The 20,569-nt window shown below is 52.7% G+C and overlaps 5 protein-coding genes across 5 annotated transcripts; 3 read left to right on the forward strand and 2 right to left on the reverse strand.

The window, feature by feature from the left end:
• The first annotated feature begins 724 nt into the window (after positions 1 to 724).
• LOC144213063 (uncharacterized) lies at positions 725 to 3,874 on the forward strand. Its single transcript, XM_077741315.1, has 10 exons — positions 725 to 1,472; positions 1,585 to 1,788; positions 2,113 to 2,206; positions 2,339 to 2,438; positions 2,513 to 2,674; positions 2,737 to 2,931; positions 3,032 to 3,112; positions 3,239 to 3,270; positions 3,345 to 3,450; positions 3,576 to 3,874. The coding sequence occupies exons 3-10, from the start codon at positions 2,120 to 2,122 to the stop codon at positions 3,692 to 3,694; spliced, it is 882 nt and encodes a 293-aa protein (XP_077597441.1). The 5' UTR covers positions 725 to 1,472; positions 1,585 to 1,788; positions 2,113 to 2,119; the 3' UTR covers positions 3,695 to 3,874.
• A 2,482-nt stretch (positions 3,875 to 6,356) lies between these two features.
• On the reverse strand, positions 6,357 to 9,368 carry slc22a4 (solute carrier family 22 member 4). Its single transcript, XM_077740398.1, has 10 exons — positions 8,896 to 9,368; positions 8,599 to 8,702; positions 8,368 to 8,522; positions 8,099 to 8,270; positions 7,908 to 8,034; positions 7,647 to 7,747; positions 7,169 to 7,383; positions 6,913 to 7,095; positions 6,704 to 6,839; positions 6,357 to 6,572 (listed from the first exon to the last, which is right to left on the reverse strand). Exons 1-10 carry the CDS (start codon positions 9,289 to 9,291, stop codon positions 6,488 to 6,490), a joined length of 1,674 nt encoding a protein of 557 aa, XP_077596524.1. The 5' UTR covers positions 9,292 to 9,368; the 3' UTR covers positions 6,357 to 6,487.
• Positions 9,369 to 9,599: 231 nt separating this feature from the next.
• Positions 9,600 to 13,903, reverse strand: slc22a5 (solute carrier family 22 member 5). Its single transcript, XM_077740394.1, has 10 exons — positions 12,434 to 13,903; positions 12,218 to 12,321; positions 11,334 to 11,488; positions 11,101 to 11,272; positions 10,905 to 11,031; positions 10,729 to 10,817; positions 10,427 to 10,641; positions 10,150 to 10,332; positions 9,912 to 10,047; positions 9,600 to 9,845 (listed from the first exon to the last, which is right to left on the reverse strand). The coding sequence occupies exons 1-10, from the start codon at positions 12,824 to 12,826 to the stop codon at positions 9,725 to 9,727; spliced, it is 1,695 nt and encodes a 564-aa protein (XP_077596520.1). The 5' UTR covers positions 12,827 to 13,903; the 3' UTR covers positions 9,600 to 9,724.
• A 52-nt stretch (positions 13,904 to 13,955) lies between these two features.
• LOC144212478 (solute carrier family 22 member 4-like) lies at positions 13,956 to 18,327 on the forward strand. Its single transcript, XM_077740395.1, has 10 exons — positions 13,956 to 14,425; positions 14,796 to 14,899; positions 15,033 to 15,187; positions 15,268 to 15,439; positions 15,545 to 15,671; positions 16,256 to 16,350; positions 16,421 to 16,635; positions 16,742 to 16,924; positions 17,027 to 17,162; positions 17,573 to 18,327. Exons 1-10 carry the CDS (start codon positions 14,030 to 14,032, stop codon positions 17,670 to 17,672), a joined length of 1,683 nt encoding a protein of 560 aa, XP_077596521.1. The 5' UTR covers positions 13,956 to 14,029; the 3' UTR covers positions 17,673 to 18,327.
• A 184-nt stretch (positions 18,328 to 18,511) lies between these two features.
• Positions 18,512 to 20,541, forward strand: ufm1 (ubiquitin-fold modifier 1). The gene is made up of 6 exons (XM_077740411.1): positions 18,512 to 18,650; positions 18,753 to 18,809; positions 19,210 to 19,267; positions 19,490 to 19,529; positions 19,627 to 19,659; positions 20,014 to 20,541. Coding segments are annotated over exons 1-6 (294 nt in total). The 5' UTR covers positions 18,512 to 18,648; the 3' UTR covers positions 20,118 to 20,541.
• The last annotated feature ends 28 nt before the right edge of the window (positions 20,542 to 20,569 follow it).

The raw sequence follows: 20,569 nt of genomic DNA on the forward strand, positions 1-20,569 counted from the left end.
AAGAAGAGCCATGACGTCACTGATATGGGGCAACGTTGCGTCACGGCGCCTAAGCCACGCCCACTGAACTCAAGTAACCTGCAGGTGGGCTGATGTATACGTATAGGGAGGCAGAGGGAGGACCAAGATGACCGTGGCCAAATTATCTTTATCATTTGATTTCACGCGGTATAATATGAACAAATAGCATTGCATTTTCTTTAAAAAAAAATGGAGTGATCGGTCAAACCAATTGCATTTTTAAAAAGATATTTTTTTGTCACTGAACTGAAAACGTACCAGAAAATACCACACGACACTACATGTACGGTGGGTGTGCATAGCACCTATAGTACCCCTAAGGAATATCATACTTCCAAAAAGTTGTACACAAACACTCTGGCCCTCTCTCAGTTTCTGGAAAGTCACGTGATTTTCATCACTCAATTTCGGTTTCCTTCCACACGCAAAAAAAGTAGGGAACCCCCACAGACGAGGTCAGGGAGAAACAACCGGGACATTGTCATGGAATCACAAGCGACCTCGATGCATGCCCACTACCCTCGCTGGTTTCGTTTGGTTTTCTGCCGTGCGTGCGTGCGCGAACGAACGTCATGGCGCAAGATAACCCGGATAACAAGGCACCTCAGTGGAGCACGTTGTCGCCCCCAGCGGCTACTTTAATCAACGCACCATTTCAGTGAAAGCCTTGGGCTTCTCCTGAATGCCTGCGCGTGTTTACGACGACGTCAGTTAAGAGTTGGTGCAATCTGGAATGTTTGTGGATTCTTTCAAATATGAAAACTATCACATGGTTGCTTGGTCGTCGTTGTAGTGAGAAAACTCGATGCAGTATTTGTATTTCAGAATACGTTCAATTTTGAGGGACTCAAATTCACGTGTTTTTTTGTTTATTTAAAAACGAGATCATTTTAATTCTCCATAGTTTTACGTATAAACAGGTTCTTCAAATCAGTGCACTGCCAATATTCCATAGTCGGCGTTTACAGCAATAACACAGAAACCAAACTAGTTCTTTGTTTGTCTAAACTTTAGACAAAGGGCCGAAATTAACTGTAATAATAGGCCACAAAAGACAACCACACCTGGGCCAAAACGCTCGACTTCCGCGTCCATTCAAACCACGTGACTTCGAGGAAATAGCCAGAGCTGCCGAAGAAACGGGCCACTCGTACGCCTGCGCATTGCGCTGTAAAAAGTGTTCGTCCTCCACCAACACTAACATGCAAAAATGACAAAAACATTGAAACGAGCGTGCACAAAAAGGGGACACACCACAGCTGTGTCAACGGGGAACTCTTTATTTTGTAACTTTGTGGATTGACACATTGAGAATGAATACGTTTGAACGACATCAAGCAAAGGCGGTGTATGATTTGGGCTGAAAATGACTGTTATGCGAGTAAATTGGGCACATTGGGCTGTGAACGGGAGTCTTGAGCATTATTCTGGACGGCGGGCTTCCACTCAAGGTGAAATTGCCCATTTTCGGGCGCATCTTCGGGCCAAACCCCGATGCAAGGTGCCTGTTTTTTTCTTTGAAGCGAGGACATTTTTTACAGCGCAGCCCTCCCTCTCCTGCAGGGGGATTACCATCCTGCTGTGCTTATAAAAAGGCTGCTGCCGCGCGACTTCTGCAAGAAGACACAAGTCTGACCTGGCTGGCCTACGGCAGGAATCATTCAAGAGCAAGAAGAGGAGGGATTCTTCAGGAGCGAGTCTTCTATCGTGGGGATTCTTTTTTTTTTCTCCATTTTTTCCTTCTTCACCGTCATCACTAAAGAACTTGTAAGTGGAAAAGAGTAAGATGCTCAAGTTTATGCCTTATAAAGTTGCTCGATGGACAATGGAGTTAAAAAAAACTTGGAATGAGTTTGTAAGAGGGAAAAAAGAGAGAAATGCGCTTTAGGATTTAGTGACAAAACGACTAATTGCACGTCGTGACCCATGGGTGCACTCTCGCAATCTCAGGCGAGAGGCATGAAAGTGCGTGGGCGGACAGGCCAGCGACCTCGCCGCCCTTTACGTCCCGTAGCGCCAAAAGAAGATCCATTCATTCCATTTCAATTGCATTCATTTCCCTCGTTTGTTTCTTTTGGGTTTTTTTTTCAGCCCTAAAATGCCAGTGTCCAGGATGAAGATGCGGCCGTGGTTGGTGAACATGATCGAGAACAAAAAAGTCACCGGCCTGGCCTGGTTGGACGAGGTGAGCTCTACGAAAGGCGTCGAGTCGCACCGCTCCGTCCGGCGGACGGGCAAACGGACGGACGTCTGTCTGTCCGTCTGTCTGTTTGTCCGTCTGCCCGCCAATGGGATAACGTGGAATCTGGGCTTCCAGGAGAAGACCATGTTCTCCATCCCTTGGAAGCACGCCGCTCGCTTCGGCTGGGACGTGGACAAGGACGCCTTTTTGTTCAAGATGTGGGCCATCCACACGGGTGAGGCCCTCCCCGCCCACGCTCCGGCCGACGTGCCGTTAAACCCCGACCGGTCGCCCCCCCCCCCCCCTTAGGAAAATACGCAGAGGGCCGATCTCCCGACGCCAAGACGTGGAAGGCCAACTTCCGCTGCGCCTTGAACTCGCTGCCCGACGTCGAGGAGGTGAAGGACAAGAGCGTCAACAAGGGCCATTCGGCCGTGCGGGTCTTCCGCATACTGCCCCAGAAACTCAAAGGTGAGTTCCCTGGCGCCGTGGCCCCGCCCAGGGAGAACCAACCCTCGTCTTCCTTCTTCCAGAAAAGCGTGGCAAAGCCAAGTCCAGGAAGCAGGTCAAATCGCTGGCCGAGGAAAGCGACGACAGCGATTGTCAGTCGCCGCCATCGCCGCCATCGCCGACATCGACGACATCGCCGGCCGACCCTCTGCGCTCGTGCGGGCCTTTCGCTCGGGAGAACGTAGTGGACAGCACGGTGGCCATGGACGCGAGAGAAGGTGAGCGGGGCGAGGCGTGGAGCCTAGTGCGCGGATCTTTTGTTTTTTCCGGAAGCGAAAAATGAAAATGCGGGCTTTTTTTCTTCTTCTTTCCTTTCAGATGCCCTTTCGTTTGAGTTGCACCAGCACCCGTCCGGCAGTTTCCAAGAGAAATTCCAGATTTCGCCGGAGCGCAGCCCCGGTAAGCCGCCCCAGTGGCCAGAATGAAGCAAAATTTGACAAAAAAAGGTCAGCCAAAGAAAGAGCCGCCATTGAGGTCTAATCAAATGCGTCTCCCTTGGCTTTCTCTCTCGCCGCGGCCCTCCAGAATACCAATCCGAATACGACGACGTAGTGGAGGTGAGCAAGGTTCCAGGCACGTTTTTTTCAAAGGGCGGAGACGCAGGGAGCTGATGCCCCCGTTATTTGTCCAGATTTGCAGGCGACTAGAAAGGGACGTGCAGGAGATGAACTTTCATGAGGACAAGGTCATCCAGTACCCACGCTTCAGTCCTGGGAGCCAATGGAGCGAATGTTCAGGTGAAGAGAAGTGGGCAAAGGGCAAAGGCCAAAGGGCAGAGGGCAAAGGGATTGACTTGTGAGTGATGGTCAAAGTGGGACTCTCCCTTTCCAAGCCAGTGACCCTCTCCTCCCCTTTTGAACAGCCGACGAGGTGGAGGTTTCGTCACGGATGTATACCACGCTGAATTTGGGTATCCCCGCCGCCAGCTGGTTGGACGGCGTCCCTTTGGAAGCCTACGACGTCCACCCGCTCGACTTTTAGCATCCGTCCGTCTCTGTCTGTCCTCACCATGCGACCAATCTGCCGCTGCCCCCCGACCCGTTTAAGATGAAGACCTGAAATTGTTACGTCGGGAACACTTCACCGCCTTTTACCCGTATATCTTGATATGTAAATACTTGTATATAGTGGTCTGTGAGATATTTTTACAATAAAAAAAAATATAATAATAATCCAAATTTTATGAAGCCGTGCCGTTTTTTTGACAAAGTCCATTTTAGAAGGGCGTGCAAATGACAAATGAAGCCCGCCTCAGCATTCCTTAAATGAAAACAAGTTTGACGTGGGTGATTTTTGGCAAATCCTTCAAGTGCAAAGTACTATTCCCTTGCCTTGGTGACGCCATGACACTCAGCCAGGTGTGTGTGTGTGTGTGTGTGTGTGTCATGTGATTTAGCAGAAAGGTTCAGGCCCCAGAAAAGAAGGCCTGGCGGCGTGCGTGGGTTTGGACTGGTTTGGCTATGGATTGGGCGTGGACCATTGACTTAAAATCCAAGGCAGTCGGCGCCGATGGAATGGAATTCCCATTTACTCAAACTTACTTTCATTTGAAAGGACACGGCAGCAACATCGTTACCAAATGACAACATTGACAAAGCATTCAAAAATACCAGCATAATTGAACAAGTTGAACAAGCTGCGTAACTGTCAAACACCATCCGCAATATGTAATCCAACTATTTGCCAAGACACTTGATCAAGTCAAGTACAGTGTTTGCTCACAAATCTCCTGTCAATCATGAGGATGACAAAAATGCAACCGCTGTCTTTGTCTGTTATGCACTTCCTTCCTGGGGGGCATTGGGGGGGGGGGTCCTCTCCTCACAACATGAAAACAAAATGCTCTCAAATGTGACGACAAAATGCTAAAAGCTGCTGCCTGGCTAACATTGGGAGAATTACAAAAAAAGCACCCCTAATCATCAGTTCATTTTCAGAAAAAAAAGAGATATACTGTTTGGCATTGCAGGAATGGTTGACTGCGTCTGACAGGGTCACACTGAGGTTATTACGGGAAGTAAATTCTTTGCACATCTGACAACACAACCCCCCCCCCCCCCCCCCCCCCCACACACACACACACACTGCTTAACCACAATATTTATTAGAGAAAAGACGCTCAAGCGCACCTCCTCCACCCAGATAACAGTTTGGGTTCCCAGGCTATGTTGTAATGGCAATAGAAGGTGCTACAAGATGCACTTTTTAGCGCGCAATGGTCGTCATCATCATCACGAGCTATTGACGGCCATAGACGTCTGCTATCCAAATGAATGAACGTGCACAGGGGGATGGTTTGGTTTGCTTTCTAACTATCGCGTGCTTCCTTTCTCAATACTAGTTGCAATGGAAAGGTTGCCAGTGAATGCTAGTCATTTAAGAATGCGTGGCGTGGCCCCAGATCCCAAAATCGACTTCAATAACTATTTGCCAGAAACTAACGAGTCCTGAACCGGACGCTCAACAGACACCAACGTACACTGGAACAACACTCGTTTAACGTTAGCAGATATTTATCGAGGTCAAAGCCTTTTGATGACTTATCACACAATCCAGACAAACAAATGGAATGTATCTTCTCTTTGCCTACAACCAAAGGTGTGCCAGCAGGTGCGATAACGCGGCAGCAGGTATAACAAAAACATTTTTTTACACCTAAAAATCATTAAGACTAGTTGTCTTGCTTTTTTTTCTACCTAACTTTGCCCTCGCTGACATTATTTAACCATCATAAATCAGGATTACACAAAAGAAGAAGGGTCAGGCAGGCTATGGCGTGATTTAGGGGAAGTCAGGTGACTATTCGGACACAGTACCTCTTTTCTCCAGCTGGAGGCGCAGGATCTTCAAAGCCATTTCCCAAGAAATGCCCCCCCTCCCAACCGGCCGGGAAAAGCACTCGTTCGCAGGTGGCTCTTTGTTGTTGTTGTTGTTGCACTACAAGCGCCTGAGGATTGCCCTCAGATAGCGCTAGAGTTGCCACTGGAACGCGGGTTATTTCATCCGGGGGGTAGTCGGAGGTGAGGGGCAGTCAAATGTCTCCGGCTGGATGAAAAACGTAGGGTGCCACGTTCCTTGTTGGCAGCTCTGAGTGGTATTTGTTGGAATTCGCAGGCCGCGGCGAGCGGCCTCTCAGGAGACACCACGTGAAGGTTTCCAACTTTGTCTCCCCCAGGTGGCTCTCTCTCTCTCTCTCTCTCTCGCCTGTTCTCAAGCGGCGTTTCGTTCAACCGCACACTGGAAAATGTTCCACAATAGACTATTTCTCATTACGTACATACAGGTATTTGTTTTCATTTCATTCATTTTATACGCATCTATGTATTCACGTGATTAAAAAAAACGTGTGTGTGTGGGGGGGGGGGGGGGGGGATACAATAATGGCTTCAAAAATACCAAAATATGAATCGCTGAAACTGAAAAGTGCACTCTTATTATATACATACAGTACGTAATTCTGTTACTCATTGCCAATCAGTTGTAAAATTGCACTGTGACAGTTATGAAAACCAAAGTTTTGTACCTCAATGGTAGTCTAATCGAGACAGATTAAGGTCCAAGGACTGTAAAATACGTAGCTTTAACCTCATTTAAAATGAGTTCAAATGAATTTTGAAATCTCTCAAATGGAATATGAAAAACATTGTACGTACGAATGAATGTTTATTTTGTCAAAGGAAAATGTTGTCAGATGCATTTCAAATGAAGCACAATTGATTTTGATTTTCTTTCCATGATTACAGAATATTGGAATTTTCACAAAAGCTGTATCCTTTACAACTTGGTTTCTTGACTTTGATAAGGGTTCACCCGTTCTTCTTCAGCTTCCCTTTTGTTTTCTTCCTTCTTTCCTTTCGGCCTGCACACAAATAGCCAGACGTCATGTCCAGACATTTTTAGGATTTCTTGATCGGGGGAGGTTTTTCGTTGTTGTCTTTGTTGTTGTTGTTGTTTTTTTTTAAACTTCTCTTTTGAAATAGTTCAAGTCACCTGCACACGGGCTGCATTTGCGTCAGGGTCTCGGGCAAAGGCTTCCCAAATGTCTCTGGCAGAAGAAGACACAGGAAGGCTCCAGAGATGGCCAAAGCCCCCATGACAATGTACGGTAGGCTCTTATAATATTGTCCTGCGGAGGGACAAATGCAGCCCCTGAGGCCGTTTTCGTCGGCGTTAAAGTCGGGGTGGACGAGCGCACCCACCGAGGTAGATGATGAAGGGCGAGATGATGGTCCCGATGCGGGCCGCCATGGAACAGCAGCCCATGGCCGTGTTCCTGATGACGGTGGGGAAGAGCTCGGAGGTGACGGCGTACACCACGCAGAAGGCCGCCGTCACGCCGAATTTGCCCAGCATCTCCAGCAGTAGGGCCACCCACGGCAGATCTGCAAAGCCGACGCGGGCGCTTGAAGCGGACGCGGGCGTGCGCTTGAAGCGGACACGGGAAGTGGTCGTCACCTATGGGAATGAGGTGGACGCAGAGGATCATGACGCCGCCCGTCAGCAGCGTGGACCACTGGCACAGGCGGCGGTGGCAGAAGCGTAGCAGCAGCAAGGCTATCAGGTACGCCGGGACCTCCGTCACCGCCGACAAGAAGCAGTTGAGGTAGGGGTCGCCGTGAAGGTTGGACGTGTTGAGGATCAGAGCGTAGTAGCTGAGGGTGATGACGAACCTGCCCGGCGACCCGTCAATCTTTTACCCCCGCCAAAGATGGGACTTTTCTGCCCTGCCCTCTTTTGACTGTCCCGTCTATCGGGACCTCAAAACCTCGTCTTAAAAGGCCCCGTCCGCTAGGTCGTAAATCTGAACCGCTTTGGTCTCGGATGCAAAGGAATAGCTTGGTACCGGGGTTAGGGTGGCAGATAGTGTTTCGATGATTTTATGCCCGTTTGAAATGCGCCTGTCAACGCTTGGTCATACAAAAGAGGGACGTACCACAGAATTGAACACAACAGGGTGATGCTGAAGATGTTGCAGCTGCGCAGAATGGAGCTAATGTTGTACTTTTTGCCTTTCATCCTCATCACGTTGTCAATCTGAAAGAAAAGATGGCATGAGTGCGTGCTCCCTCCTCACAAGTCCTATCAAGCATTTTGGTGCCATTGGCCACCGTAGTAGACATTTCAACGGAGCTATCCGAGGTTTGCCGGGGCTACTAGACTTTTCCGCTCGGGACTTTAACATGGGCACGTTCACCTCGGCCTCCGTGAAGATGGCTTGCGGAAGGGCCACCCCGTTCATCCTGGCGGCCTCCTTCAGGATGGCCTCCGCCTCCTCCACTCTGCCCCGGGACAGCAGCCAGCGCGGCGACTCGGGTATGAACCTGGCCAAAGGTGAGGCGTGGAATGGACGGGCTCCGGCGCACGTCCATTCCACGGCCCGCTCACCACCACAGGGGGATGTAGATGAGTCCGCTGGCGGCCATGGGGATCAGGAGCAGACGCCAGGAGCGAATCAAGTAGGCCACGGGTGGCAAGAGCATGTAGCCGATGGCGGAGCTCATGAACACGCCCAGCGAGCAGAAGACCACCCGGGCCGCGGGGCTCAGGATCTCCGTCCCTGAGAAGAGCAGAGCGGACCAGACGGGTCACGCGCCCGAAGCGCCGCCCGAAGCGGCGCCCGAAGCGGCGGGAGAAGGCCGGGCGGCTCCCGTCACCCAGCACGAAGGCGATGATGTAGTTGGAGAAGCCGCCGGCTCCCACCAGGAAGAAGGTGGCGGTGAAAAGCTCCCAACTGTTGGAGAAGATCTGCGCCGTTATGGCCACCGTCTGCAGGAGCATCATGGCAAAGAGCGCCGGCTTCCTCCCGTATCTGGGGATACCCGTGTTCCCCTCTCTTTGGTTTTTTTTTGGTTCCGGCGACGGCGAACGCGGCCTTTCCCACCTACCTGTCTGACAACTGGCCCGACACGAAGGCCCCCACCAGTACGCCCAGGTAGTGGATGGAGCTGCACAATGGGATTTTGTGAGCGTCGTCACAAACCAGATCCCACTGAAGAAGGTCAACCTTGCGTTAGCGACAGGTCCAGTGGCTTGGACATGTTTTAAAGAGGCTATTTTAGCGAACCCAACGTCGTGGTTTTACCGACAACTCCATCCCACACCCCGTTATCCTTGGAGTTTTAAAAACATGCCCCCCCCCCTTAAAAAAAAACCCACACACTTCGCAAAGCCTTCTGGTTCACCTCGGAGGCGATGGTGGACTCGTAGATGTCTTTGCTGTACGTCCAGCCGTCCAGGCAGGACTCCAAAGGAATGGCGGCCACGTCGACTCCGTCCGGGGGCGTGCCGTTCTCCGAGTACTTCTTGACCGTCTCCAAGTTGAGCCTGGAGCAAGAGCGGGGAGCGGCGGCGCCTTCCGCCACGACGGACACGTTCCTCCAGGCCTGGCTGATGTTGGCGTCGGCGGGGACGCGGCAGTGGTGACGCGGCGTGTCCGCCACAAACACCACGTAAATGCCGATGAAGCCGTTGGGGTAGATGCTGATGGCCAAGGCCAGGAAAACACGCCGCTGAAAAGCTCCCCATTGTCCCAGAAAGGAAGTGATGGCGTCATAATCTCGGAGCGGCGCGGCGCCCATGCTCAAACCCGTGGCCCGACCGGAAACCCAGCGACCCGCCGAGGCGTCATCCGTCAGCGGGAACCTTCGGCTAGTGTGCCGTCTTCCGCCCACGCGGATAGAAAAGGCCAGTGGGCCGCCCGCCCGTGGACGGCGGGTCAACCATTAACCCGTCTTTTTACAGTCGCCGTCAATCATTCAACTCTGTGATTTTCAGGTCATGAAGTTGCTTCTTAAAGGCTCACGCGAGTACGCACTGACTCCCTCTCCTTCCTCTCCTTCTTGTGGCCAACAAAATGTTTGTTACTTTCATAAAGGCAGCCAGCCCAGAGTTTCCATTTGCTTTTATTCACACATTGATTTCTTTCAAGAGGAGTCAGGGAAGTAGCCATGCATTTGGAGCATTTTCCCATTTCAAGTCCAAAGCGAGCTTGTCTTGGTGGCACCAAAAGTGCTACTTGGGAAGCTCCAGAAGGATGCTCTGCAGGTCACCTTTGTCTTCTTCACTCTGCTTTGGCGCCGGGCCACTCGCCCCCTTTTCACAATTGCTCTTCTCTTTGGTCAAACAGCGCCACCTGAAGACATAGCCGGTGGGTGGGCGGATGCTCGGGTCCGTCTCCTTCTCCAGCGGCCTTACTCACCCTCGCCATTCCTGCATCTGTTCCAGAGTCTCCGGGAGGTCTCTGTTCAACGTCTCCGGAAGGAAGACGTTGACCACGGAAGAGGCCGCCGTCACGCTTCCCATGAGAATGTACGGCAGGGCCTTATCGTACCTGCCTGCCGGTGGAAAAGGCGCGTTAGGGGAAGTCCGGGGAAACGCCGGCTATACGGGTACGGCGGGCGGGCGGGCGGGCCCATCTCGGGGGGTGGCCGGCGTGCCTAGGTAGACCACGTAGGGAGCCGTGATGCTCCCGAGGCGGGCCGCCGACGAGCACATCCCCATGCCCAGGTTCCTGAGCACCGTGGGGTAGACCTCCGCCGTGTAGATGTAGACGACGCCGAAGGCCATGGTGAAGCCGAACTTGCCGGTCATTTCCAGAGCTAAGGCCACGTAGCCCAGGCCTGGAAGAGAGAGCAAAGTTGCGTCCACCGCCCGGAAGTAGAAACGCCGCCCCGTCCCGAGAATAGAGTTGGAATGGACCGGGGTCCCGCTTACTGGCCGGAATGAACTGGATGAGCAGCAGGACTCCTCCGCCCGTGACCAGGAAGGTGGACAGTAGAGCCCTCCTGGGGCATCTCTTCAGGAGCCACGTGGACACCACGTAGGCCGGCACCTCGGCGCCGGCCGACAGGAAGCAGTTCATGTAGGGGTCGCCGCCGAGGTTGGAGGTGTTGAGGGATAAACCGAAATAGCCCACGTTGATGGCCATCCTGTTTGGGATGAGATGGAACACACGTGGCTTTCTTTTTCATCTTTTTTGGATTCCCAATTTTTTGTAATTTTTTTTTAACGCCTACCACAGAACGAGACACATGAGCGTGATGCATCGGATGTTCCGCAATCTCAGGACGTCCAGCATGGTGTACGTCTTGCCGGGAGGCAACGACTAGGAGACGCCAAAAAGAAGATAAGTGCCACACTGGACGTCTGGGTGGGCGGGTCGGCGCTCCCGGCGGGCCCGGCCCAAGCACACCTCCGTTCCCCTGAAGATAACCAGCGGCGGCTCCACTCTGTTCTTGCGGGCGGCCTCTCGCACGATGGCCTCGGCCTCGGCCACTCTTCCCCGAGTGATCAACCAGCGGGGGGACTCTGGGATCAACCTGCCGGCCCGCATTCGGGGTCAGAGACCTTCCGTCCGGGATGCCTCCGGGCCCGGGCCCGTAGCGTACCACCAGAGGGGGAGGTAGAGCACGGAGGTGGCCGACAGGACGGCCAGGAGCGTCCTCCACTCCCCGATGGCGTAGGCCATCCACGGCAGCGCCATGTAGCCCATGCAGTAGAAGAGGAAGGCGCCCAGCGTGGTGAAGATCACGCGTAATGTCTTGCTCAACAGCTCCGTTCCTACCCGGGCGCAGAGAGAGAAAAGGAGCGTGCCAGACGACGAGAGCTCGCCACACCCTACCTAGCACAAAGGCGGAGATGTAGAGGGAAATCTGCGAGGCGCCCACCAACAGGAAGCTGATGCAAAACATGGACCACGACCGGGACAGAGACTGCAACAGGACGGAGACGCCCTGAGCTCCGAGAGACAGGAAAACCATCTTCTTCCTTCCAAATCTAAAAGGAGAAAGCCACCGCATGCTAATTGGAGGGGCTGGCCAAAACCACCTTCCAAATGCCGACATTCCGGGTCTCATGGCGGGACATCCGCCCGTAAAGTCATGGCCATTCACGGCATCCCAGCCGGCGGCCGTCTGGGCTGGATCCGCCGGCGCTCCTGGCCTAGATCTCTAGTACTCCTCCGTCTTACTGGTGAGTTTTAAAGCACCTCAACAAAGTATTTCCAGTACTGAAGAACTGCTGGGTTAGGGATCGAATCAAAAGGGGCTTGCTTTCTGGGCTTTGGGGTTTTTTTTTTTGTTAAGTTGTAAGGCTGTCTGTCCCGTTTGTGGCGCCCTTTGCGCACTGGCTGACCCTGCAGCTGGCGGCGACAACCTCCACTTGTTGCCTTTGCCCTCGCATCTTGGTGCGTGTAGGGGGACGCCGCAGGGGTTTTTACAGCTGCAACAGAACCAGAGTGAAAAGGAAAGGATAACGACGCTTCCAAAAACGACGGCCCGACGTCAGGCAGGGGAAAATTGGGAGTCAAGCAAAGGAGAGCACGGCTGAAGGCCATCGGAAGGAGCATTCCACTCAGCAAAGAGAGAGAGAGAGACAATCAAGTCCGGGGATTTGATTTGAGCCCACCCCGCGCACTTTGGGGTCCCAGCGCCTGCCCCACGCTCGCCATGTGGCCCATTTCTATGCCTTTTGAAAAAATTGAACCTGCGCAACGGCGCCCAATACCTGTCGGAAAGCTGGCCCGAGATCAGCGAACCCAGCAGGTAGCCCACGAACAGAGTGGAGGACGCGAAAGGAACTTTCCACTGGTCGTCACAGACCAGGTCCCACTGCAAAGACGGTGGTCAACGCTGGGGGCCGGCCCATTGGCCAAAGGCGTCCTTTGGCGGGCGGGCCGCCCGATCGGCCGGCCCGCCCGCCCGCCGATCGGCCTCTACTCACCTCGGTGACGATGTTGGCCCCCCGGTACAGCTCCTTGCTGTAGTTCCAGCCGTCCGAGCAGCCCTCCTGCTCCAGCAGCGCCAGGTCCACGTCCGTCCCCGGAGCGTAGCCCCCGGCCGACAGGTTCCGCAGCACCTCCAATTTGTAGCGCCGGCAGCGGCTGCGCACCTCCCGGCCCTCCACCAGGACCACGGGGATGGCGGCCTCCCGCCAGGCCTCCGTCAGGTGCCCCGGCGGGACCAGGCAGCGGTGCTCGGGGGAGGCCCCGACAAAGACCATGTAGAGGCCGTTGAATCCCGTGGACACGAAGATGCTGTTGAGAAGGAAGAAGGTGGTCCAAAAGTAGGGTCCCCTTTGGCCCAGGAAGGCCGTGTCTTGGTTGTAGTCGCCCATGGCGTCGGGCGCGTGGACTGGGAGTGGGACCGAGACGGCGACAAGAACCGTCAGCGCACCCGGACCACTCTCACTGAGCGGGACCCGCGGTGAGCCAGTCAATCCCCTCGGCGGCCCCCGGCCCAGGATTAAACCCCCCTCGCCCGCCGCCGGGAAAGGACTCCACTACGTTCGGGGGGGGGGGGAGGGTGATTTCTCCCCGACACGTCCCCTCCGACGTCTGATTGGATTTGGATGATGAAAGAGTTGTACGTTGCCGGCTCCATCTGCCCCGCCGAGCGCGTCCCGCTGCCGTGGCGGCGGGACGCTCTTTTCTCCAAACAACATTCCGCACGTTGAAATTCCCCAGAGAGGGGGGCACGTGCTCCGACTCTAAATGGCGCTAAGTAGCTTTCCGGCACACAAAAGGGCCGTGATTTAAGGCCACGCCTCCTCGCCGGACGCTGCATTCGAGTTTTGGGGGCCTAATTGTTAACGCGCGCGCGTCAAAGACTGGCTGGGAAGACGTGGGGGGAGGGAAAGTTGTTCAAACCTTCGGACAAGACCAAGTACATCCCGCCATTTTCAAAAGGAAAAAGTTTGCAAAGGTTTGGATTTTTTGCCAGCGACAATTTCCGTCATGGGCTTTTGCCAGGAGCACCAAAGTCACACAATGGGACAAAAAAAGAGAATCAAGGATTGAGTTGAATTCCCGTTCAGCGTAGCCACATCGAGACATAGTTTTTTTTTACAATTAAGAAATCCCGTGCACTGGCTTAACAGCGTTGATTTTCGGCATCCCGAAACCTTTTTTCTGTAGGATGAATCCCCACGCCGTGTAAAGAAGGCCGCTCCGACAAGAGGAATGCCGTCGGCCAGTCCCAAAGTGGAGACATTGGAAGGAAGCGCCGTGCAAGTCATTGCTTGACGTTGATGACCTCACCTTTCCCGGCCGTCTGAATTCGAGTGGACTTCAACGGACCCCTTTTTCTTTTTTTTGCCGGGTTACGACTAGTCCTCCGTCATTTCCATTTCAGAACCTCACCCGCCCTGCACTCGGGTGCGCGCGCGCGTCTCAGCGTGCGGGAGTGCGCGCCATCTGGGGGGCGGGCGTTAGGTCTGGGGGGGGGGGGGGGGGGGGGGGGGGGTGTCGGCTCTCACTGGAGCGGAGCGGCGGAACAAAAAGCCCCTCCGCTCCGGAACGGGCCGTCGGCGGCGGCGAGGATGGACGGAGGCGCCCACGACTACGAGGCCGACACGGCCTTCCTGGGGGACTGGGGCCCCTTCCAGCGGCGCCTGTGCCTGCTGCTCTGCGTCACCATGATCCCCAACGGCTACGGCAGCCTGGTGGTCATCTTCGTGGCCGACACGCCGTCCCACCGTTGCCTGGTGCCCCCGGGGGCGCTCAACCTGACCCCGGAGTGGCGGCGCGCCAGCGTCCCCATCGAGGAGGACGGGCGGCCGGCCGAGTGCTCCCGCTACCGGCTGGACCTGATCCGGGCCTACTCGGAGGCGGGCGCCCCGCCCTCCCACGTCAACCTGAGCGCCGTGCCCAGGGAGGCCTGCCTGGACGGCTGGGAGTACGACCGCAGCGTCTACGTCTCCACCATCGTGTCCGAGGTGAGTCTGTCGCCAGCCGCCGCCGCCACCGCCGCCACCGCCGCCACCGCCGCCACCCGGGCTTTTTAGCACTTTGCAAAATGTGGCCCGTTGTCTGCTGTTGGTTTTGGGGGGGGTGAGGGTTAAAAGGACAAAGAGTCCTCCCACACGTCCAGTCCCAATGTTAAAAATGTACCCTGCCAATCAATCAGTAAGTATTTCCCCGTGAAAGTTAGTCAAATATCAGCCCCGGCCGGTCCCGCCGTCCGACGCCTTGAAGTGACTTTGTCCATTTGAAAGGGGAGGGTGTGCATCCCGTCCCGTTGGTCCCCTCCAGGACGGCCGGGCGTGAATGTTTTTCCCTATTTTTTGTCGCCGTGCTCCGTCACAGTGGGACCTGGTGTGCGGGCAAAAGTGGAAGAAGCCGCTGACCTTGTCCGTCTACTTTGGCGGCTTCCTGGCCGGGTCCTTCATTTCGGGTCAACTGTCAGACAGGTCAAGCCACAACACGCACCTGGCAAATAAGTGTCTTTTTGTTTGTTTGTTGGAATGTGCCTTCAATCACTCGTGTCTTTTTTTGTTGGAATGTGCCTTCAATCATTTTGGATTTCTTTGCACTTCTTTGCAGCTTTGGCAGGAAGAAGGTGCTGTTTGTGGCCCTTGCGGGCCAGACCTTCTGCTCCCTGCTCCAGGGATTTTGTCACTCCTGGATGCCCTTTGTCATCCTCTACTTTTTGTCCGGCGTCTTCCACATCTCCAACTACTTGGCCGCCTACGTGCTGGGTACCCCAAATGCTCAAAATGCCGGATGAGAGGTGCCCAAGTGCCCGCGGCCGTCATAAAAGGTGGTGGTTCTCTTCCAGGGACGGAGACCCTCAGTCCTGGCGTGCGCCAGTTCTTCTCCACGGCAGGCGCCTGTTTATTTTTCGCCGTGGGCTACTTGCTGCTGCCCCTCCACGCCTACTTTATTCGAGATTGGAGGACGCTGCAGCTGGGCATCACCGCGCCCGGTTTCCTGCTCTTAATTCTATGGTGGTAGGTGCCCACGTGGGCGGGCCTCTCCTCAAAAAGAGGAGAGAAAAAAAAGCCCACATTGGTCTTGGGTTGTTTTTTGTTGTTTTTTTTTTTTGGGGGGCGCAGGTTCATCCCCGAGTCTCCTCGCTGGCTCCTCTCTCGGGGAAGAGTGGCGGAGGCCGAGGCCATCTTGAAAGGCGCCGCCAGAAGGAACCAGGTGGAACCGCCCGCCAGGATCTTTGCTCCTCGCCAGGTTTGTGCCGTGGCCGCACGTGAGGAGGGCGGACGGACGTTATGCCCCCCAAAAAAAGCCAAATGAGAACCACTTGCGGGGTTGGCACTATCAGACAAGAGTGGAAAATGTACCTGCTTTCAATGCAAAGACCATAAAGGTTGATGGGCAGAAAGGTTGGCCAGTCCTCCCGGATCACGTGGACGGCGGTCGCTGGCTGGCGGTCAGCGGGTCGCTCTGCACACGTCACGGTCGATCATTAAACCGGCGCGGCCCAGATGATTTTGCTGCTTTAAAAGCCTCCTTTTCCTTCCCCTCGTTATCTGGTTGACTGCTCAATGTCCAACGTGCGACAATAATTGGCACGTGTGCCGGCCCTTCCACGTCCGGCCCGGCAGGGGAGCCAGAGAAGCCGCTGGAACTGGAATGTGGGCCAAATGTACACCCTTTGACCCCCAGCCTCATTACTCTTCCCAGTAGGAGTTGGATGTGGTGGCCCGCATGCTCCTATTCTTGACTTTGAGTGGCGGGCCGGGCCAGTTAGCGCCCGTGGATGGAGCGTGTTCCGGGAATGAGCTCACGCTGCCACGTTTATGCTTCCGTAGAAAGAAGGCGGCTCGGGGAAGGCCGGCGTGAGCGTCTGCGTCATGCTGCGATCTCCCAACATCCGCTGGATGTCGGCGGTGCTCTGGCTCGTCTGGTAGCTGGCAGACCGGATAGTATCTCCACATTTAGCTCCAAAACATGGTGACATTGTGCCTGATCCACAGGAACACCATCGCCATCGCCTACTTGGCCCTGTCACTCAACACGTCCAACCTCCACGGCGACGCCTACTTCAACTGTTTCCTGTCGGGGGCGGTGGAGATCCCCGCCTACCTGGCCACGTGGATCATGTTCCGGCGCTGTCCGCGCCGGCTCACCTTGGCGGCGTGCCTCTTGGCTTCGGGATTCTTCCTGCTGGCCACCCAGCTGGTTCCAGAGGGTGGGTCCCGCCGTGGCCGACCCACGTGGGCGCCGTGGGCGCCGAGGGCGCCCTGGGTGACAATCCCCTCAACCCTAACCCATCCGTCGGGTCTCCCCGCCCGTAGACCTTGACCGGGTGGCGGTGGCCCTGGAGATGATGGGCAAGTTCAGCGTGACGCTGGCGTTCGGCCACGTGTACGCTTACTCGGCGGAGCTGTACCCCACCGTGTTGAGGACCACGGCCTTGGGCGCTTGTTCCATGGCCGCCAGGATCGGCAGCATCCTGGCCCCCTACGTCCTCTACCTGAGTAAGAAGGACCGAGCGCCAAAGGCCATTTGCCGACCGCCTGGGTCCGGAGTCCAAATCCCCCATTAAATCCCCCAACATGACATGCGCTTGTGTGGCGCAGGAGGCTATTGGGTGTCGCTGCCTTACATGCTGATGGGCGGCCTGATCACCACGGCGTCGTTGCTCAGCCTCCTGCTGCCCGAGAGCTTCGGAATGCCCCTGCCGGAAACCCTCGCTCACATGCAGCCCTTCCCCGGGTGAGCGATCGGTCTCCCGGGAACCGCGGACGGGTGGGGGGGTGGGGGGGGGGGCGCCAGGGGGGACAGAACGGGGCAACGTTTGCTTCTTTAGGCCCCGTGCCGCCGTGCTTTCAAATGCACTAATTGGCTGGCTCGTTTGGAGGATAGGCTAAAAAAAGGTTTTTGTATTGCCGCATTCAACAGTCTGTAAATGTAGAACATCTTATTTTCACAAGGAGGTCAATATAGTATATTATACGTAAGCTAACTTATTTTCGCTCTGTTATTTCTTTTTTCAACTCATTGTAGTGAACTAAAGGAGACTGGCATATCTGCGCCCTCTAGCGTTGCATTTTATAAGTGTCTTCCTAACTAAACACATTGAAGGGCGTGGTTGGAATGACCGTACCTATCTCGTTCTCCTTTAGGTGCTGCCGGGAGAAAGTCTACCAACAAACGTGCACCAAAGAAGAAGAGACTGAAAGGAAGTCCACGGATGTCTCGTCAACGCATCAAGTTATCAATTGATAGATTCGTGTCGTTATGCTTTTGACTTCTTTCTGAGTTCATGTTATTCTTCTATGGATGTCACAAAAAAAAAACATCCGGCTCAAGACATTTCTAGTTTTTTTTTTTTTAATACTACACAATGCTTTGTATACTGGTACAAATCATTTGGTGCCCTGAAAAATTCACTTGAAGTTGTAGTACATGCATTTTGCATTATAGTTGGTTTCCCTCACATTTTTAAAAACAATATTAGCATATTATCCAATCACTATATCTTGCTGTTGCAAACCAAATTGCTTCCCTAAAATACATAGAATACAGATGCGGCTGAAATATGAAAAACTTTATATGTATTCCCTTTTACATGTTGAATGTTAAAAAAATACTAGTAGTGTTGTGCTAGTTTCAAGAAAAATACTGCTAAACTCGCAGCATATTTTATGGTCAACGCCAATCACTTTTTAATTCAAGTTAAGACTTATGCTTTCCGAATTGTGTACGGTTGACAAAGAAATGTTTAAAAAGATGTCTTGGTAAGAATGATTTGATCAATGGCAAAAATAGAACGTAGTTTAAGCTTGAACAATACATTTCCGAGATGTATTTTAATTATTGTTGTAATTATATATACTACGAAACCAAGTTATTTTATACAGATATTTGGTCTCACAAATTGTCCCCTGCTCTATTTTGACTTTTTGTTGGTTCATGTGGTCGGTCAGTGCAAACGCATTTTCATATGGTAAACAATAGGAGGCCGAAAACATTGCCTGCCTGAAAGTATTAGCTCCTCTTTGTTTGTATCTCTGTCTTCACACATTTTAATTATCTCATTTTTCATGTTGTTGTTGGAGTGCGGAAGCATTTTTAATCTAAAAAAAAGTCATATTTCTGTTTTTAAGACTCCTCTAAAAAGATGACGTGTACGTAAGGGTCCTTTTGCACTTCCGGTCGTGCGCAAGCAGCTCTCTAGTCCAGTCGCGGCGCCTGAAAAATGTAGGTTTTTATCCTTTTACGTTTATCCATTTCTCTACATGTTGAGACGAAATGCTCGTCTAACACCATGGCAATGATTGAGTTTTTTGTCCACTTGCCCAGGTCTAAAGTAACGTTTAAAATCACGTTGACGTCGGACCCCCGGCTCCCGTTCAAAATGTAAGTGTAAACAGTTCACTGACAGCTCACTGACTTGAAGTCGTTGCGAAAGGCTATTGTTTCAAATCTTTTCTGTCTTTCACTCAAATCACTCTTTTCGTGGATTTATGAACAGTGGTTAGAGCGTGTGGCGTTTGGTGTAAGCAGCAAAGTGTAGAAGAATAAGCAGCACGGCCACTCCGTGTAATTTGTTTACAAAAGATACGTTCATTTAATTGTAACTTGCTGGCAGCTGTTGACGCCCAATTGTCTTTTCATCCTTGTGTAGTGAGTAATCTACACTAGTCTGTTGCTATTGATGATCGTTCGTTTAGTTGCCGTCAAATGTTGAAAATATCAATTCTGATCAAATAAATTGTTGTCAATTGTTAATGTCCCCTTTTTTGTTTAATGTCCCCAGATTGAGTGTCCCCGAGAGCACGCCATTCACTGCGGTGTTAAAGTTTGCCGCTGAGGAGGTAAGCCAAGAACGCTTACGTTTAGCCCAACTTCCTAACCACTGTAAAGCCACTACTAGCTAGCTTTAGTCTTGAATTTCAGGCCACTGGAATGGAATCATTTCCACATATGCCTATACGAGACAACTCCAAGACACAGTGCCCTATTTTACATGACATTTTGTGAAATGACGGTTAAGGACGTTTATGTTTTTTTGTTTTTGTTTTTCACTTGAACTTCAGTTCAAAGTTCCATCAGCCACCAGCGCCATCATCACCAATGGTAAGTTCCGGAATTTGCTCGGTCGGATCTCGAGCAGAGTCGTTTCTAGTGAGCCAGGTAGAAATGCATACCGCCTAGTGACTTTTTTGTCTTGCAGATGGAATTGGAATCAACCCTGCGCAGACAGCAGGTGAGCTGGGAAATTTGGATTCATTTCTCCAATATGTAGCACTTAGCTCAAGAGTGGCCAAACTTTTCCGTTGGCGGGTGAACAGTGGGTGCGGGGGTGCTTTCGTCCCAACCCGTAAACAAGACACCGTTTCACCAGTGTGGTATGTCGCAGGCGCAATCAGTGGATTGCAGTCAGGTGCGGCTCGTTACAGCACTACCCCCGACCGACCAACCGACACTTGAATCGAATGTCTTTTGTGAACCAAAACAAACAAACAAAAAAAAAACTGGAACCACGGCGGCCCCCGAGGATGGCTTTTCCCACTTGTGACTTAGAAAAATCCAACTTTTATTTTCTCCTGTGTTGATGTAGGCAACGTGTTCCTGAAACACGGTTCGGAGCTGCGCATCATTCCCCGAGATCGAGTCGGGGGAAGGGGAGAGCGACGCTGCCCGTTTGTGTCCAGGAGAGCCTAACTGGCCGGCCCTCTTATTTATCCACTGCTCCACAGTGTGGAGAATAAACACTCATTATGACATCATGCTGGCCACTTCTCTCAGTAAGTGTATGTCAACGACTTTTATTTTTAGAATTGTGTAAAGGACAGTTAAAAAGAAACTCACATGACATTAACGCATCGTCCTATTTGGTAGCATTCCACTCCTGGAGGATATTCAAAAAGACCTGTACTAGTACGTAGTATTTATTCCACTTATAAATGGTTGAAATGGCCATTTTGACTATTGTCCAGCGGGTGGTGCCATTTCAATTCCCTTCATTTTAACCAATAACCCTTGCTGTTGTCTTAATGTATAGCGGCTCTCATCATGTATAATGACTATCTCCACAATTCCTCCTGCCAAGATATTCTTTCAAGAATAAATGTTTTTGGTCTCCCAAGTATGTTCATGTTTATCGAGCTTCTAAA

This window comes from Stigmatopora nigra, chromosome 19, assembly GCF_051989575.1.
Source record: "Stigmatopora nigra isolate UIUO_SnigA chromosome 19, RoL_Snig_1.1, whole genome shotgun sequence".
Taxonomy (NCBI): Eukaryota; Metazoa; Chordata; class Actinopteri; order Syngnathiformes; family Syngnathidae; genus Stigmatopora; species Stigmatopora nigra.